Below are 19,896 nucleotides of genomic sequence, written 5' to 3'. Positions count from 1 at the left end.
GGGGTGGAGGGGCGAGGGGATCGGGTTCTCCTCCCGATCTAGATCCAATCGAGGGGGAGTGGGGGGAGCGAGTGGGGCGAACGGTTAGGGTTTCGGGGGGGTTAAGTGAGTGGGGGTGGGTTCGGCCGGCTGGGCCTGTGGCCGAATGGGCCGGCCTGCTGGGCCGAAGCCCAGTGGGGGTGACTGCTGTTCTTTTTTTGTGTTAGTTTGTTTTCTGTTTTTTGTAATTTCTTTTCTTTTTATTTATTTTCTTTTCTGTTTTAAATCATTTTAATTTATCTAGGCATTTTATAAAAATGTGTTTATTACACCATATTTACTTAAGCAAAATATGGCACCGTCCGAACATTTTTGTTTCAACTTTTAAAATCTTTTGTTGTTTACCAATTTTTTTGAATTGATTTTTGAATCGGTTTGAACTAACGGAAGTTTAGCAACAGTAATCAAAGATGACTTGGCATCATTAGGAGAGTTTTACTGTAGCCTAATTATCTGGGCATCACAGCCAGGATGAAAGGTTCACGATTACAGCAATCGCGGACGATAGCCAACCGATTGAACCCAGCCGGACCAAGGATGCATTTTCTGCTCAATGCGGAGCTATTGTTAGGGACATCATCCCGATCAGCATCTAGCTATGGAATAAGCCTAAGAACGAAGACCCTCAAGTTTTGTATGTCACCAATAGACAGAAAGATGATCTTTGGACCTCCTGAAGGCAAATTTCACCCTACCGGCAGAGGAGGATCTGAATAAGCCAGTTATAGAGTCACTGGTCAAGGCGTGTGCTCTTAAGAAGATGGCAGATCTCTTCAGGAGATGGAAGAATGATTTGAAATCAACGTTTGTCGACAAAGGGAAGACTCCAGAATTCATCGGCCGATTTGAGAAGATAAAAGATCACTGGCCCGCATTTGTGGCTGATGTCTACTACACAACCTTCTTCTTGTAGACGTTGTTGGGCCTCCAAGTGCAGAGGTTTGTAGGACGGTAGCAAATTTCCCTCAAGTGGATGACCTAAGGTTTATCAATCCGTGGGAGGCGTAGGATGAAGATGGTCTCTCTCAAGCAACCCTGCAACCAAATAACAAAGAGTCTCTTGTGTCCCCAACACACCCAATACAATGGTAAATTGTATAGGTGCACTAGTTCGGCGAAGAGATGGTGATACAAGTGCAATATGGATAGTAGATAAAGGTTTTTGTAATCTGAAATTATAAAAACAGCAAGGTAACAAGTAATAAAAGTGAGCGTAAACGGTATTGCAATGCTAGGAAACAAGGCCTAGGGTTCATACTTTCACTAGTGCAAGTTCTCTCAACAATAATAACATAGTTTGATCATATAACAATCCCTAAACATGCAACAAAGAATCACTCCAAAGTCACTAATAGCGGAGAACTAACAAAGAGATTATGGTAGGGTATGAAACCACCTCAAAGTTATTCTTTCGGATCGATCTATTCAAGAGTTCCTACTAGAATAACACATTAAGACACAAATCAATCAAAACCCTAATGTCACCTAGATACTCCAATGTCACCTCAAGTATCCGTGGGTATGATTATACGATATGCATCACACAATCTCAGATTCATCTATTCAACCAACACATGGAACCTCAAAGAGTGCCCCAAAGTTTCTACCGGAGAGTCAAGACAAAAACGTGTGCCAACCCCTATGCATAGGTTCATGGTCGGAACCCGCAAGTTGATCATCAAAATATACATCAAGTGAATCAATAGAATACCCCATTGTCACCACGAGTATCCCACGCAAGACACACATCAAGTGTTCTCAAATCCTTCAAGACACAATCCGATAAGATAACTTCAAAGGAAAAACTCAATCCATTACAAGAGAGTAGAGGGGGAGAAACATCATAAGATCCAACTATAATAGCAAAGCTCGCGATACATCAAGATCGTGCCAAATCAAGAACACGAGAGAGAGAGAGAGAGAGATCAAACACATAGCTACTGGTACATACCTTCAGCCCCGAGGGTGAACTACTCCCTACTCGTCATGGAGAGCGCCGGGATGATGAAGATGGCCACCGGTGAGGGATCCCCCCTCCGGCAGGGTGCCGGAACAGGGTCTCGATTGGGTTTTGGTGGCTACAGAGGCTTGCGGCGGCGGAACTCCTGATCTATTCTGTCCCCGATGGTTTTTATGGTATATTGATATATATAGGAGGAAGAAATATGTCAGGGGGCCACGAGGGTGGAGGGCGCGCCCAGGGTGGGTGGGCGCGCCCCCTGCCTCGTGCCCTCCTCGTTGACTCCCTGACGTGCACTCCAAGTTCCCTGGATTGCTTCCATTCCAAAAATAGTTTCCCGAAGGTTTCATTCCGTTTGGACTCCGTTCAATATTCCTTTTCTGCGAAACACTAACACAAGGAGAAAAACAAAAACTGGCACTGGGCTCTGGGTTAATAAGTTAGTCCCAAAAATAATATAAAAGTGTTTAATAAAGCACATAAACATCTGAAACAGATAATATAATAGCATTGAACAATCAAAAATTATAGATACGTTGGAGACGTATCAGTGGCCTACAAGACATTGGACAAGAGTAAGAAAATGTCAGAGATAAACAAGATAAAAGCTGCAAAGAAGCAATATCACCATCGCACGGGGTCAGGCGGCCTCAAAGCCCGGCCGTTGTGGAACAAAGCTGAGAATGACCTGATTGCTAAAGGGGTCGAACCAGAGACATTGAACTGGCCAGACCGTGCAAGGACTTGGTTCTTCGGGGTTGGGGGAAATTTGGACCCTGACAATGGGAAGTGCCATTGGACGGACGAGAAACTTGCAATACCCATCAAGAAGATTCAGAAGCATATCGCCGCAGCGCGGGCAGGGACGTTCATTCCCGACAAAGAGAATGACGAGCTGACTGAGGCCCTTGGGAATCCTGAGCACCCTAGAGGAACACAAGGCATGCCAGGCTCCGTTCCGTGGGTGGTAGCATTTTTCGGCGCGGGCAATTACAGAAGTCGGGAGAGGAAGTGGAAACAGGAGCTGAGCGAAGTGCAGAAGCTCAATGCAAGATTACGAAAGCTAGAGGAACAAGTTGAGAGCCAGCGAGCAGCCGACGAACCATCTCAGCGACACGAAGCTACCCCAGAAGCTACCCCACCATCTCAGCGGAGAAGCAGTGTGGCTTCCACGGAGCTCTTTCAGCAGCCTGACTTCACGGCTCCTAGCTACCCCGTGGATGCTATCACGGAGGCTCAACATTGCCAGCTTATGACGAAATGTCAGAACCTGTACTTGAAGGCGGCTGTCGGCTCTGTTGCACCTCCTCAACCTGACGGAACTTTTCACTGCCGTTCGATTCCACATGGCTTTGTTGTTGTGGCGATGGATGAAGTAATGGAGAGATTTGCGGAGCTCCAGCTTGACTACCCTACAGGTGAAGGGGAGGATCAGCTGGGTTATGCTCTCAGGACTACGTGTCTATGGCGGAAGGAGTATATCAAGCTTCCAAACTGGACGCCTCCGCCTCCTCCTCCTCCTCTGGCGAGTGAGCGCACTCCGCCTCCTCCTCCTCCGGCGAGTGATCGAGGCACTCCGCCTCCTTCTCCGGCTCCTCCGGCACGTGAGGGCACTCCGCTTCCTCCTTCGCCTCCTCCAACGCGTCGGAGCAGTCCGCCTCCTCCTCCGCCTCGTCAGCAACGGCGGAAGACAGACGCCACCACTCCGGCTCCTCCGGCGCGTCGGAGCACTCCGCCTCCTTCTCTGCCTCATAAGCAACGACGGAAGACAGACACCGCCGCTCCGGCGGCTAGCAATACAGCCAGAAGCGGAAGGCCATTCAGATATGGTCCATCTCTCAAGCCTCTAGAAAAGTTACCATACGAGAGGACCGAGAAGGAAATCGAGGACATCTCTCATGCCGAAGTGAGGGACTTTTTTGCAATGAAACCTCCACCTCCGAAGGAGACAATAGATCCGGTGAAAGCGAACCGCACTCCGGATGCCCTTCGGCGACCGTCTCCGCCCCCGCCGCTATCAAACTTTGACCACATTATTGCAAAGAAATATGACGAAGCTATGAGTCGGTCGAGAAGTAGCAGTAGTGGTGCAAGAATTGGGAAAACAATCCCTCAGCTCGGCGAACAGGAAAAGCAATCGTGTCCCCCGCTCAAGGTGTTTACTGATACCCCGGGGTAGCGGTCGTTGCTCCTGGTTTCAATCCTGGTAACTACCTAAGCGATGATGTACTGTTCGAATCCGCTAAGGAAGACAAATTTAAATACAAGCCCGGGAAGCGTCTCGTCAGAACTGATGATGATGAATGGAATCTATAAACGATGATGTGAAGATTGCATAGATTGTACATGGATTCCTGCAAGAGTGGACATGGCAGTATCTTGGTGGGAATTAATGATGATCACGAATTCATTGGAGTCGAATTTTTCTACGTTGAATTTGACTGATTCTTTTAGTTATACAATCAAAAAGCCCTCGACAAAAGTCTTGTCGCTTGTTATTGTCTTGTTATTGTCTGTAAGTATTATTTTTGTAATTAAGTCTCTAGCGATTAACTCGTTCATTGCATGTATATAATTATATCCTCACTATATTATGCAGATTGAAGATCATCGAATTCAAAACAAAACAGACCTGCTATGACATTGGGTTCATTAACCCAAATGTCGTAAATGAATTTATGGTAAAGAACAGGGCAAGGGAGACTGAGGATATCTTGCTAAGGTCGTTCCTTTGTCACCAAAACAAAAGGAAAATACTCTTTCTCTACAACTTCAAGTGAGTGTTACTGTCTTCTGCATATTCTGTTTCGCTTACTCGAGGTTAAGTGTAATTGACAAGCTATGCGCGCGCGTAGGTTCCACTTTATTCTGCTAAGCATTATGCTTGACGAGGGAGCAGTATCTGTCTTGGACTCAAGACGTAAAGATTTTATGAAGTTTGCGGACATGATCAAAATACTCCAGAAGTAAGTTCAATCATTATCGCACTATATCGGCAACCCTCGTTCATTTCCTGATATCAAGTAACCATTTTCTTTATCGGGCAGGGTTTGGAAAAAATTCATCAGGCAGGTTAATGGTCAATGGAGACCGGAGCTGCGAATTACACAACCCAAAGTAAGTAGTACTAGCTAGCTAGTTCCGCGCATCTCTCGTTGATTCTAGTTTCAATATCATTATCATGGTTGATTATCATTTTGATTGAACTATATTCTCGTAAAGTGCATGGAACAGCAATCCGAAAATGATTTATGTGGATACTACGTCTGCGAGGTCATTCATCAAGAGTTCACCGCGAAGGGCATCATTGTCAATGACTCATAAAGCTCCCAACTCGTCATCATTGTCAATGACTCATAAAGCTCACAATTCCACAACCTTCCACGCCCATACTTTCTCTGATTTGTGGGAAAAATGCATCTAAACCACTCTGCGAAAGAACCGCCGTGTTGGATAGCTTCCGTTGCCCAGACCGCGCGCGGGATATATGCAGGCGGTTTGAGACCCTACCCACTTGGGTCGGCTTGCCATGGGGTCCAATTGGGTGTCATGTGGCACGGCACGGAGGTTGTCTTGTTTCTTTGTTTTCTTGAGGGGATGCAGCATTCGTCCCTCCGTTTGTGGCACGCGGATGAGTGCAGGAGCCAAGCATCATCACCTGCGCAGACGAGTCAAAAGCAGCTTTGTACTTTTTCCTCTTGGTTTCTGCATCATCAATCAAACAAACAAGCTCGCGTGGAGTAGCAGTAAAATACCTCCATCACGGGGTAACAGTGGTCGGGTCGGGTCGGGTCGCGACGAGTCGTCGGCAAGGAGGCAACGAGCATCTTTCTACATGTTTATCACTGTTCTACCACCCCACCCGCCACCGCTTTAACACTTTTATCACTAGTCACTGGTAGTATAGCACTTAAAGTACTACAGTACATTAGTGTGTTTAGACTGCTCACACCAATCAGTAGATTAGATGGCTTAAAACTCACACTCCGAGAAAAAGAAAAGGATAGCATCCACTCAACCCAGTGGCCGCTGCTCCAGGAACTATTTCGGACGTTTCCTAGAGCATCTCTAGCACTTCTCCAAATAAGGGCTCATTTAATTCAAGGAAATTACATATGATTTTTGGAGGGTAGAATCCTTTGGATTTTTTTTAGCGGTTGTCCTTTGATTCAAAGGATTGAATCCAATAGGACTTTTTTCCTATGGAATCAAATGTACTACATTTTATTGGAAATCAAGCATCCACTCAAACCTTTTTTTACAATTCTTTTGTTTTTTCCGTGACATCAAATACTCTGTGCCAATCCTATAGGATTCAAATGGACATGCCACTCAAATCCTGTGTTTTTCTATTCCTATGAAAATCCTGCAAATCAAAGAGAGCCTAAAACTACTCCGATGAGTGGTTGTGGGGATCTCCGAATAATATTTCTGGGGGCTGCTTTTGCATGTTGCCAATACTTGTTAATGATCTCTATCTCTCTCTCTCTCTCTTCTCTCTCTCTCTCTCAGAAACAGACTTTTTGAAGCATCAACTTTTGTTTTTTACGCAGCATTTTTGGAATGTTGTTTCTTCATGAAATTGTGCACGCATGTTCAAAGTTCATCAAAGTTTGTCTCCAGAAAATTTCAGACTATTTTGATTGTTTTACAATTTTTAAAATTTTACTGTTCACGATGGTGCATATGAGCTCGGGTCCAGAAGGGTACTTTTAAGTTCGGGGTATTTTTTTTGTGATGACCAAAAAATTATTGGGGAAAAGGGATCTGCTGGAGTGCGTTGTTCACCTAAAAAGAGTTGGCATTCTTACAAAAGAAAAACCACAAATATTAATTAGGTTGCGACCAGTCTAAGGTACGCCAACGTGGCAGCCACATCGATGGTGTTTTCTCTTCTGAATCGACATTGATCAAATAAAAGAGTTCATGGTCTAAATCTGGTTATTTCTCAAGTTATTGGTCAAAAATTGTGCATTCAGATTGAGTTAATGGACTAAAGACGCATCTCACTTAGTATTTACGTGGCAACTTCAGAGCAAGGTTACTCTCTGGCGACAAGGGCGGAAGCCACCAACTGCGCCGCCGGTCCCCTTCCTCGTCCCTTCCCTTCCCGCCGTCGTCGCCGGAGGATGCCGCCGGGCTAAGCCCGCGTGGCCGACAACGGCGGTGGAGAGCGCTCCTTGCTTGGCTGTGACGGATCTCAGAGGGGGAGGCTCGGGCCCCTTGCCTGCTCTATTTGTTAGCATGGGCTCAGTGGGTTTCCACCGGCGCTTCTCTCCGGCGAGTCGGGTGTGGGTGGCGCCTCCCTTTTTCTCCGACAGATCTCGGCGTCCTCCTCGTATTCGGCATCGGGCTGGCTTCTGGCGGCTCACTCGGTGGTCCAACGGCTGTAGCTCGCCAGATCTGGGCGGCTGCGACCGGATCCAGCTCTTCCACGATGGAGGGTGGCTGTGCCAGCTTGGTGCCAGATCCGCTGGTTCTCTCAGGCTTCGAAGAAAGAGGTGGCCATGCATGGTGGTGGTGCGGCCGCTATGTCAGGTGTTTGCGGGTCAGCGGAGGTGCAGTCGGCCATGGTCGACTGCGTGGAGGTGATGGTCTGCGCTGCTACAGGCGAAAGCCTTGCCGGTGCTTGCCGACCAGCGGCGGCGGTGCCTGTGGGCGTCGCGATCCTCCTTGGAGGCACCATCGTGTTCATGTGCGTCATCTACTTCCGGATCAAGTTCTTCGGGTGAAAGCCTAGACCCAGCTGGGTCGGGCAATGACGTCATTTCGATGGCGTTTCCTTCTTGGGGGCATTACTTTGAAGACTGGTGATCCTTTTTCGTGCTTCCCTTGGGCTGGACGTGCACGGCATCACGGTTGGCAGGTGCCCAACTGGTGATGCGAGTGGTTGACATTGCGACTCGTGCGGCAACGACAACAGTGGTGTGCGGAGCTGGGTCGTGGCTTGTCCTTTTGATGTCGACGGTCTGGTTCGTCAACGGGTGCGCCTATGTTGGTTTCTCACTGTGACAGAGAAATCGGAGCTGTGTGTGGTGGGGCCCCACGGCAATGATGACTCCATGAGGGTGGTTTCAGTGCTGGACTAGGTCGGTGCGAGGCTTGCAACTTTCTCCTGCGATGCGCACCAGCAAAATCGGAGCTGCCGGTCCTCGACGTCTGCGATCGATTGTTTGGCTCTGGCCAGAGGCTCTCAGGCGCCGTTCGTTCGAAGGGGTCTTGGTGGGTAGTCAGCGGCAAAGTCAGAGTCGCCTTCTCGGGGAGAGGTGATGACGATAACAAGGCAAGCAACCTCGACGGTGTCCTCTTCTCGGCGGTGTGTGTGGCCTTGTTGGTGCTAGGTCCACCGGATGCCCTTTGTTGTGGGCGTGTTGTAACGGTTTTCGCCAAGGATTCCGTTAATTAACCGGGCAACTCTATTCTACTTTTTTTAATGAATCAGGCCCTAAGGGACCGCATTTCAAAAAAGAGTAAGGTTAATAATATAGCCAGCAGCTGGCTTTATAAGACTGCCATGTTATCAAAAGTTAGCAATCCATTCGGGTTTGCTATAAGATTGGCTATTGAATTGGTATTTTTTTTCACCTTCTCGCTTTCCCTTTGTTCACATTTATTGCATTTGTTTAGAAGTAATTATATAGCAAGACTCTTGCATGAGAGTCGACTTCCTTTACTTTTACATAATTCTTTCCTTCACATAGCCAAAAGTGTCATGTAAAGTGTGTTATAAGCCTGCTATTGTACTTCCTCTAAGAGGTAACCACTAATTTTGAGGGTGAAGGAACAGTCACCAACTCAGATAGTATTAATATTTTTTGTAATTTAGAATATATTAAGTCTTCATATTTTATTGGCATCACTCATGTCTGCATGATATCGGTATGGGCATCTTCAAGGCGGACCCGCAAACCCCCGCATGCATTCGGATCACGCAGTTCGGACGGCGGAAGCCATCCAATGAGGGCCTGAAACGGTCTCTGTTGTGGTCTGGATGCGATTTCTCCCGTAAACCGGAGACAAACGTGTTTGTGTGGGGGGGCGGGGCTTTGCGGGACTCTGGACCGCTCCCAAGACCGCTTCTGACCGCCATGGCCCACCAAAAAACCCGACACGCCCCTCCCACACTTTCCTTCTGATACACGTGCCGCTTAACGCGCCGTATTGATGCCGGTCCAGAGCAATCATAGGTAGACATTGATGTCGCGATGTGACCGGAGGGCCGGAGGAACAAAAGGCGGTGCTGACCGATGCGACCTCTCGGGAGCTGCCGCTTCAATGCGGATGGAGCTTCCTGACGAACAGACATCGGCCGCTACACCGGCTTGAAGCTGGCTGACCGCTCCCGTGCATGGCCTGGCTGCGGCTTTATAAGTCGTGCTCCGGCGAAGCACAAAGCCGCAACCCCCCCTCCCCCAGCACCGCCGGACTCCTCCGCCTCCCTGTCACCCACCTCGCCGAGCCCTTTCTCCTCTTTGATCCCAGAAGCGAGCCGAAGTCATGGTGCTCCGTGCCGGCAGGCGGCATCGGCGGAAGCTCTTCCTCCGGTGGTTCTTGGCGTCGCCGCCGTCCACGGCAGCTGGCTCCTTCGCCTAGGAGGTTATCCTCATCTCCTCTGGCTAGCAGGAGGACCAGACCCTGCAGCAGTAGTCGGAGCAGCGGCTGAAGCAGCCATCGCAGTGACGGCCCCGGTGTTCTTCGTCCATCAGATTGAGCTGCCGATGGAGTGTTCGCTCCATTGGATGAGGTTGTCGCCACCATCGCCGGTGCGCATGAGGGTGGAGCCAACGTCCCCACCATGCAACTAGCCGCTCCGTCCGATGAAGGACGAGCCCGTCTCACCCCCGCGCAACCACGGCATCCAGATTGGACGCCGTGTCAAGGACGAACCTGCGTCCCCACCGCTGTACGCCGCATCGCCACGCCTCCAACACCGCGACATCAAGGTGGAGCTTCCGCCGGTGATCGCGAAGGCGCGGGGCCGCATCCTCCCATACCCCGGAGGAGGCGGTTACGCTGGCGCCTCCGGCTCTCGGGCCATGGTGTCCGAGGCCTGTCCACATTCGCCAAGAGCGACGTGGCGCCGAATTGGGTCCAGAATGACCTGGACCTCGCCGCCGCGTGGGCACTCGACCGCTCCATGACCACCATGGAGACGGCCGCTAGGCGCCGTCGCCGCCTTGATAGCGAGCTCGCCAAGATCGGCGAGGAGTGGTCGCTTAGCGACTGCTCCGCGAACGTCGGTCGCGGCAAGGCCGCCACCAGGGCTTCGAAGGCCACATCGACAGTGGTTACAGCGGCCCTCCGCATAGCGTAGCAGGAGGAAGAGAGGCTCCTACGCGAGCGGCAAGCAGCTGCCGGACAAGGATGTCGCGGCCCTCCGGCGACGTACCGAAGCTAGAGGGATGACAACGACAACGACGGACGGCGACATTGGTGCAGCAGGGAAGGGCGGCCACGCGTACGAGGTGGTCGTCCGGTATAGGATTTAATTAATTTTTTTATAGTTAAGCGGTTGAAATATCGATCATTTTATGTAAATTATCTCTGAATTTTAATGAAATCCGTCGTGTTCGCATGAAACTCGTCCGGTTGATTTAAATGCGGGTTGAAATATACGCGGCTATGGTTGGACGAGGGCCTCGTGTTTTCATGGACGGATAGACCAATCCATGAATGGATGTGAGAGAAAATTTACAGGTCGGCGTTCGACAAGGCTTTGCTAGTGGCCGGCCGGTTGCTGTGGAGGATGAAGTAAATTTACAGGTCGGCGTTCGACAAGGCTTTGCTAGTGGCCGGCCGGTTGCTGTGGAGGATGAAGTTTTGAATTTGTGAAGCTGCTGTTTGAGTTGTGGTGTGAAAAACTTATGGGTCGGCCACCTCCAGCGCACGATCCCATCTTGTTCAGGCGAGTCCGTTTGGGCTAAAACGCACATACCAGACAGCCCAGCGCGCGGGCGTAAACGGATTTTCGTGCGTTTTCTGTCCACTTTTGACCGATGCCCTGCCCAAGTTTGGGTCGTTTTTGGGGAGAAACGGACAGCGCGCAGACGGCCTGGACGCGCGCGCCTGTCCTCCCCTAGCCCGTCCGTCTGTGGCAGAGGCCACCCTTTTCTACCCCATCCCACTCCCATCATTGAGCGCCCCAAACCACAGCCACCCTTCCTCCCTTGCCGCTGCCACTGCCACTGCGCCGCTCGGACGCGCGGATCGCCCCAAGCGTTCTCGCAGCCCCCGAGCTACCCAACCACAGCTACCTTGCCCTCCCAGCGGTCGGATTTGGAGAGGATCCAGTTGGGCATGAGCTCGCCCAGCTACCGGAGGTCGCGTCGTGCCATGGACTGGCCGGGCACCGGGCCGGAGGGGCACGACCACACCGCAAGGCTGCATGCAAGTACGGAGTCCGCCTCTAGCCGCTCGGATCTGCACCGTCGGTGATTCGCCGACAGATACGCGAACGGCCGTCGGCCGGGCTCGGTGCTGGCTCAAAGACTCGTCGGCTCACCGTTGCCACTCATAAAGTGCGACGACTGCCCGAATAAGGTCTTGCGCCGCGTGTCTACAACGCCGAAACATCCCAGATGGGTTTTCGTCAAGTGCTCGAACGATGGGGTATGTGCTGCTTTAGCTTCGGTTGTGCTCTCGGATTCGACTAGTTGTACTAACTGAAATTTTTATTGTGTAGACCGGATGCAATTTTTGGTATTGGGAAGAAGAATACATTGATCTATTGATAGTGCGCAATTTAATAGATGTTAGTGCACTTTTACCTAGAATAGATGCTAGAGATGAGACTAGTGCATATGTTGGTAGAATAGAGGCTCGAGATAAGACTAGATTTGAGGAAGCAACATCTACTTCTTTAGACTGGAAGAAGAAAGAAGCATGCAAGATCAAGCCTCCGCAGATCAACAATGAGTGCTTCGAGAAGGCACTAATCCAACTCAAGGGAGCAGTTATGAAAGTGGGATATCTTCTAAAATATCTTCTTGTGGTTCTTGTTTTATTTGAGCTTGATATTCTAGTCAAAATTTGGTGATGTACTTTGATGTATCAAAAATCAATGAAATTTTATTCTTAAAAGATAAAATGCATGCGGACAGGATGCGGCAGAAATGCGTTTGTGCGTTGGGTGCATGGCCACCGCATCCCAGAACAGGTCCGGATATGACCCCATTGTCTTACCCAAACGGACAGAATCCGGGCAAATCGGACGTCCGGATGGGGTCGCACGCTGGAGTTGGCCTAAAACTATATGAATTTTTTATTTTGCTAACCACGTGTCCCACGCGGTATACGACGGTAAAACTAAGTGTATGTTTCGCGTCAATGCAAAGTGGACCCACATGACATGAGGAGGCATCACTTGTCCCCGTCTCCATCTGCTTCCGCTTTCCTCTCGCCACAACGCTACTAGCCACACTCTCTCTTTTCGGTGAGGAGGCCACCGGACATGTATGACCCTGGCGGCAGCTCGTCGTCCCGGCCACATGGCAAGGAGGAGCTGCAGCCGGAGGTGGTTCTCTACACGGCGTCAGCTTCAGCGTGGCGCGCACATCTGCCGAAAGCTACGCCTTGCGCGCCCTGCTGCGCGGCTACGGCCTGGCCGTGGACGTGCGCGACGTGTCCAGGAGCAAAGCGCACCGCTGCGAGCTCAAGTCGTTGCTCGCGGCTCGGGGCTGTGCCTTCTCCCTCCCGCAGCTCCTCGTGGGCGGCCGGCTCGTCGGCGGCCCTGACCAGGTCAGGCAGCTGCACCAGGCCGGCGGGCTGTGGCCTCTCCTCGACGACGCCCCAAGGCCGTACCGTGCGTACCTGTGCGAAGCCCACAGGAGGGTCGGCTCCGCGGCCTGCCCAAAGTGCAGCAACAAGATGGTGGATCATGGCATTATTGAGGAGGAGGAGGAGAAGGAGAAGGATAGGGTTGTCCTTTTTTATCCAACCCAAGGTGACACTTCCTTTCTCTCCTTCCTAATTCCTATCCCTCTACTGCTAGCTCCTACAAAAAGAAAAGAAAAGAAAAACCCCGAGACTAAACTTGCTGAGCTGCTGCTATTGATGCTGACATAACTCGTGTTCTTTCTAAAGAGGGGAAAACCCTGCTGCTGTTAATTTCTTCAGACAGCGTTTTCCGGTTATAGCAAAATAAACGGCTGATTTCTTCTGTTAGTTCGTTAGGTGAATAAACGGTGAGCAGCCTTGATTGTTGGAGCAGCTCCTTCTTCTTCCTCTAGCTGCCTCTCACACCTCACATACGAACAGAGGGACACAAGTAGTGATTGCCGTGCACACAAACGTTTTCTCCTCTTGTATTCTCTGCCTCAACTGAAACATACACTGCTCAAATAGTACACGCACACACATGGGCCAGCCGTTGCACTCGGCCTCTTCCTTCTTTTTAGAAAAGGAGGATGAACCCCGGCCTCTGCATTTGGGCGATGCATACGCCCATTTTATTAATTATTCTCACAAGACCTTACAAAGTGATGCAACAGTAAGACTAAAGCCACCGTCTAAGCAACAGACTGTCGCTACACCTATCCAGTTGATGAAGGGGCGCAGATAGCCTGGGCCTAATACCAAACAGACATCGCAGCCAAGCCTAACATCTAAGACCTGAGACCCCAACCTAGCCACTTGCCGGGTCTGGGGCACACACTGGTCCGGCGTGCTCTCAGGGGCCGCCGCCGCCAACTACCACCGCTCCATCTTCAGAACTGTACTGATGCATCAACCTTGCTCGGTCTAGCTATCGTCGACGCCACCACGGCACCCAACGGCACCTCCTCCCTGCGCGCAAACAGCTGAGCACGTCGCGGTCGCCACTGATACACCTCAGCGCCATGTTGCCAAGTACCACCAGCCGACACAGCTTGAAGTCCTTGGAAGATCTGTCGTGCGTAGCACCTGCCGACCAAGCATGACAAAGCGTAGCACCTGTCGGTCAGGCATGACTTGACATCTCCACCGAAACTCCGTGCAAGACGAAGCCGCTCCACCTCCTGCCTCTGACTTCCAGCGCTGCTCCACAAACGATGCTCCCAAGAGAGAAACGACACCGCAGTGCCGCCATCGTCCGATCTGGAACACCAGATCATAGGGTTTCCCCCGGAGCAGCACGAGTGGGTCGACAGTAGTTACAGAACGATGCCTTCATCAAGGTAACTGACAAGAAAGTAGAATAGCAGTACGTTTTGCACTGCACAAACCTTGTCTCTCTCGCTAGTTTACTCTCTGTCAAACTCCGGTGATCGCCATAGGCAACAACACGTGGCATCAGAGCCTCAAGCATCGCCAAGTGCTGGTGGATATGATGAGTACGTTTTGCTTCATTTTGAGTTAATAAAGTCCATCCTTTCTCAAAAAAATGTCTATAAGCAATTTGTTTGTTCCGCAATTTAAATGTGTTGGTGGATATGATGAATGAAGTACAAAGTACAAAATTGATATAATTTGGCTTTTCTGAATGTCAGTTATGTGAATAGAAATAGATGTGGGTGTGACATGTACTGGTAGTTATATATTACATGCAACATCCGTTGTGTAAATTAAATTGTTCTTTCTCGTCTATGTTTCTCTTTAGTTGTTTCAATGGGAGGTAGAGGCAGAGAGATGGATGCCGGTATAAGTGTTTCTCTGGGTGCCATGCGACTCCTTCTTAAGAAGCTTGACATGATGTTAGGTCCTCATGGATGCAAGCTGACCAAGGGGGTCAATGCTAGGTCACAGCTCTTAAAAGATGATCTTGAAGAAATAGGCACATACCTTGAAGATCTGTTAGAGGTGGAGGACCCTCCCCTGGCGGCCAAGTGCTGGATGAAAGAGGCACGGGAGTTATCTTATGACATCCTAGATTGTATTGACAACTTTGTGCCCACTGAGTCTCTTGGCTACAAATCTGACCGCAAGATGAGTCATGTTAAGATTCCCAAGAGGCTCAAGTGGCAGAAACAGATTGAGTACACAGCTCCTGATGTGTCAAGACGTGTTATCTCTAAAATCATCTATATTGATGTCATTCGTGCTCCCAGGAGGCTCAAGTGGTACCAGCAGATGGTTGAAAAGGTATCAGAATTCAGGATCTATGCCCAGGAGGTGGTAGGACGGTATGAGAGGTACCAACTCCACCATTGTAGCACCTCGATGGCGCGTAGATTTTCGTCTGTTGGGCCTATGATGCCACTGCCGCCACCCCCTTGTGAGAAAACTTTGTCCGGCCTAGTAATTGATGGTTGGATGAGCATGTTTATCAACTCCCAGCTGGCTAATGATGGGAATCAGCAGCTCAAGGTGGTGTCTATTCACGGGTCTGGATGTCTTGGTAAAACAATGCTTGCCAAAGTGTTGTACAATAAAATTGGGAGGCAATTCCAATGTCGGGCTTTCATCCGGGTGTCCAAAAAGCCCGATATGAAGAGGCTTTTCCGTGACATGCTATCACAAATCCAGCAGAAGCAGCCCCAAGCAAGCCAAGACGCTTCTGATGAACTTCGCGTTACTGCTGATAATATCAGGAACTATCTACATGACAAGAGGTACTTATTTTCCACATGCAAATAGTATGTACTAGTTGTATCCGTGAATGTCCAGAATCGCATGTTTTACATTAAATCCCTACGGTTGCTCTTTATTTTTCACAAAAAAAAGGCATGAAAGGATGTTTTTCATACAAGCTTTACAGTGAGCTAGAAAAGCTTCAGTACATGCTTGTCGAGTCAACGATGCTATGTCAACTAGCGACATTACTTTTACTCTTGATGATATGTCAGCACTAACTTGATGCTGGCAGTAACATTTAATTTCAGGTTGATACCATAAGTCTTAGACACGCATGGACAAAAAATTGATTCTATTCTAGCATATCTAAGTGTTGTTGCCGTTAGCTTGACGCATAAATTCATTTTTGATATGCAGGTATCTAGTTGTTGTTGATGATTTGTGGGATACATCAGCATGGGATGTTATTAATCAGCTTTTTCCCAAGGGTAGTCAAGGCAGCAGAATAATAACAACTACACAGATTGAATATGTTGCATTAGCATGTGGCTGTGATCACCCAGAACAAGTATTTGAGATGAAACCATTGGATGATGATCACTCAAGGAAGCTATTCTTTGGCAGGATTTTTGGCTCTGAAAGTGACTGTCCTGAAGAATTCAAACAAGTTTCAAGCCAAATTGTAGAAATATGTGGTGGTTTGCCACTAGCCACCATCAGCATAGCAAGTCTGCTAGCAAACCAGCCTTCTGTATCAGTGGATTTATTGACGCACATACAAGATTCGTTAGTCTCTTGTTTGTCATCAAATTCAACTTCAGAAAGAACGAGACAAGTACTGAACCTCAGCTACAACAGCCTTCCTCATTACCTCAAGACTTGCCTGCTCCATCTTGGTATGTATCCAGAGGGCTCCACAATCTTCAAACATGACCTGGTCAGGCAATGGGTGGCTGAAGGGTTTCTTGCTGCAAGTGAAGGGCAGAATATGGAAGAAGTTGCAGGGATGTATTTTGATGAACTTGTTGATAGAAGATTCATCCAACCTGTGTCTATCAACTTCAACAATGAGGTGGCATCCTGCACAGTTCATGCCGTGGTGCATGATCTTATTGTGCACAAGTTTGCAGAAGAGAATTTCATTGTGGTAGTAGATCACAATCGGAAGATTTTGGCACTTTCTCATAAGGTCCGTCGACTGTCTCTCCAACTTGGTGATGCAAATTATGCCAAGATACCAACAAACATCAAAAAATCACAAGTACGTTCACTTGGAGTTTTTGGATTACCAGAGTGCATGCCTTGCATTGGAGAGTTCAAGCTTGTTCGTGTTCTGAACCTTCAGCTATCTGGCCATCATAATGGCGACCAAGACCTGGCTATAGACCTCACTGGGATATCCGAACTGTTCCATCTTGTATATCTGAAGATTGTTTGTGATGTCAGCATAAAACTTCCGAACCGTATGAGAGGGCTGCAGTGTTTGGAAACACTGGATGTTATGGATACACCAAGAGGCACTTATGTTCCATGGGACATTATATATCTCACACGCTTGTTGCACCTCAGTCTTCCTCCTCACACAAATCTGCTGGATTGGTCTGTCGGTGACGATCTAAGCCTTTGCAAGCCAAACCACCTGCAGGAAGTTTGCATTTCTACACCGCCTTCTTCTGATTCCGGCAATCTGATGAGAAACATGGATGCTCTGGATTATTTAATGTATGAGCATGGCAGCCTGAAAACTGTAAAACTGGTGGCTCACGGATCCTCTGTTAGCTATGGTGACACTTCAAAGGCAAAAGTTTGGTGGTGGTTAGATAAACCTAACCACCATATCAAGAGATTTGAGGTCTCACCACATAGCCCCGTCGTATTTTGCAAAATGCATTTGTGGAGGATCCAACTTAGCAACCTATGCATTCTGAAGATTGCAGTGGATGTATTGTCCGTAGAAGAAGTTGATATTCTTAGAGGGTTGCCTGCCCTCACTGCTCTGTCGATGTATGTGAAGACATCACCTAATATGAAGATAATCTTTGGCACAGCTGCTGGATTCACAGCTCTCAAGTACTTCAAGCTGAGGTTCATGAGTGGAATAGCTTGGCTAAAATTTGAGGCGGACGCAATGCCTAATCTCTGGAGGCTCAGGCTCCTTTTCAATGCCATCCCCCAAATGGACCAACGACTTGATCTTTTTTCAAAGTCTGAGCAGTGGAAACAATATCGACACGGTGATGCATTAATCAGCATCGAGCATATGGCAGGCCTTAGAGAGGTCTCCATAAAATTTGGGGGCGCAGATGCTGATCTGAAGTATGTGTCAAGGATCGGGATAGTTAACAATCATCCGAGCAATCCTATAATTGACGTGCAACTGGTGGATTCTGGTTCCCATGATGATAAAAGGTAACCTGATTCTGGTTCACATGGTCGCAACTCTTTAGTCATTCAATTTAACCTGATTAATTTGACTATTCATGCTCTGAAGAAGCTATCTAATGGCTGTTGTAATCTGCAGGATATCATCGGAGTCTTCCTCTTTGCTCCTGCATCCTCCAGGTATGCTATTCAACACGAGTTGTAAATAATCAGGTGATAAATTTGCTCGTAGAAATTAGCAAAACGATGGATGAATTGTTGGCTTTTGTCAGGTGCAGATGGTGGAGATCAGCAGGATGTGGTCTCGTGGAGCAATACCATTGGTGTGATAGGTCGTGACCTCTTCATCTATTGCCTCCACCGCCTCTCCAGGTGGGAATATGGCGCCATCGCCTCCCTCAACCGTGATTTCAATTCCGTGGTTCGCGACGGGGACATCTACCGCCTGCGTCGCAAGAATGGGGTCGCAGAGCACTGGCTCTACCTCTCTTGCGGTAATAATCCTCCGGAGTGGGAGGCTTATGACCCGTCCACTGGGCGCTGGATCCATGTGCCCAACATGCCACCGGCTCAAAGCATCCTCTGGGAGTCGCTCGCTGTAGGAACAGAGCTGCTGGTGTTTGGGGACCGCGGAAGGGTTGCCTGGAGATATAGCATCCTTACCAATTCATGGACATGGCTGGCTGATGGGATGAACACCCCGTGGTACTTGTTTGGGTCAGCAAGTGTCGGTGAAAAGGCGTATGTCGCGGGAGGCGCTGATTCTTCTCATAACATATTGAGCTCCGCAGAGATGTATGACTCGGAGACACATACTTGGACACCCCTTCCCAGCATGAATAGGGCTAGGTACATATGCTCTGGTGCGTTCATGGATGGCAGGTTCTATGTGATCGGTGGTCTTAGCAGTAGCAACGAGGTATTGACATGCGGTGAGGAGTATGACTTGAACCGGCGGTCATGGAGGCTCATCGACAACATGTCTCAGGGACTCAAACAGACAAACCCAGGAGCTCCTCTGCTCCTTGCAGTTGTGAAGAATGAGCTTTATGGCGCTGATTACAGCGAGAATAATTATTTGAAGCAGTATGATAAGGTGGACAATAAGTGGATCACTCTTGGAAAATTGCCTGTACGGTCGAAGGACAATGGCTGGCACATGGGTTTCCGAGCGTGTGGTGACCGCCTGATTGTTATTGGGCGTCCAAACAATTCTACTGATGAAAAGGTGGTTGAGCTTCATTCATGGACCCCAGATGGGCAACCGCCTGTGTGGAATTTGTTTGCCACAAGGCCATATGGGGGGTACCGGATTATGTGCCCCGTGATGGGTTGCTGAGTCGGTCAACTGAACAATGGTTGGATGCATGCAAGATATGAGTAAGTTACTTACCTTGTACTCGCTTTGTATAATTTTTTCTTTATCCAGTTTGCTCCATGATTTGAATGACACGGAGTTTCTGTTCCTATTTCCATGCAGTCCTGACTGTGCCTCATTCTCAGTCTGAATTTCCTGGGAGCACTCCACTGATGATACAAAAAGAGAAGACATGAACCAGTTCCAGAGAAAGTGCCTGCAGAAACATCCGAGTTTTTAGTCACTAGATGTTATTTCCAGTTGTAATTTGTGTTCCAATAATGTTTTGATGCTTTCTACGGTCTTCATCTCCATCACCCAGCTTTATTTGTTCAGTAAAACAGAGCTCTCAGTTACTTTTCGAACATCGAATTCAGTCTCTAGCTTGCCCTATTTTTTTGTTCAAGATTTTTCAAACTCTGAATAAAAAGCAATTTGGACCCGATGATATTCAGTCAGCTGTTCTGAAATGTATTTACTCGTAGTTTGGTATAGATTAATTTGCTCTAGGAGTGTGAAATCATGATTTTTCTTTCAAATTGTTTATTCTTTTAGATGAAATTGTTTATTTCTTGAGAGTCGTAACCTTCAACCGAAAATAAAGGAAAGGCTGAACATGTTTTTCCTTCTTTTACTGCACTTGCAATACTCGTGTTCCGTCTGACAT

At 48.7% G+C, this 19,896-nt stretch overlaps 1 protein-coding gene and 1 pseudogene across 2 annotated transcripts; both read left to right on the top strand.

Annotated features, from left to right (window-relative positions):
* Positions 1–12,418: 12,418 nt before the first annotated feature.
* On the top strand, positions 12,419–19,723 carry LOC147956704 (F-box/kelch-repeat protein At1g26930-like; annotated as a pseudogene). The gene is made up of 3 exons (XR_015610653.1): positions 12,419–12,941; positions 18,145–19,252; positions 19,353–19,723. The product of XR_015610653.1 is annotated as an F-box/kelch-repeat protein At1g26930-like (transcript).
* On the top strand, positions 12,985–18,081 carry LOC125521183 (disease resistance protein RGA5). Its single transcript, XM_087536639.1, has 3 exons — positions 12,985–15,528; positions 15,908–17,899; positions 18,012–18,081. Exons 1-3 carry the CDS (start codon positions 14,585–14,587, stop codon positions 18,079–18,081), a joined length of 3,006 nt encoding a protein of 1,001 aa, XP_087392765.1. The 5' UTR covers positions 12,985–14,584.
* Positions 19,724–19,896: the final 173 nt, after the last annotated feature.

Source organism: Triticum urartu, chromosome 7A, assembly GCF_056163025.1.
Source record: "Triticum urartu cultivar PI428250 chromosome 7A, HENAU_Tu73, whole genome shotgun sequence".
Lineage (NCBI taxonomy): Eukaryota > Viridiplantae > Streptophyta > Magnoliopsida > Poales > Poaceae > Triticum > Triticum urartu.
This window is presented reverse-complemented; position numbering and strand designations above follow the sequence as displayed.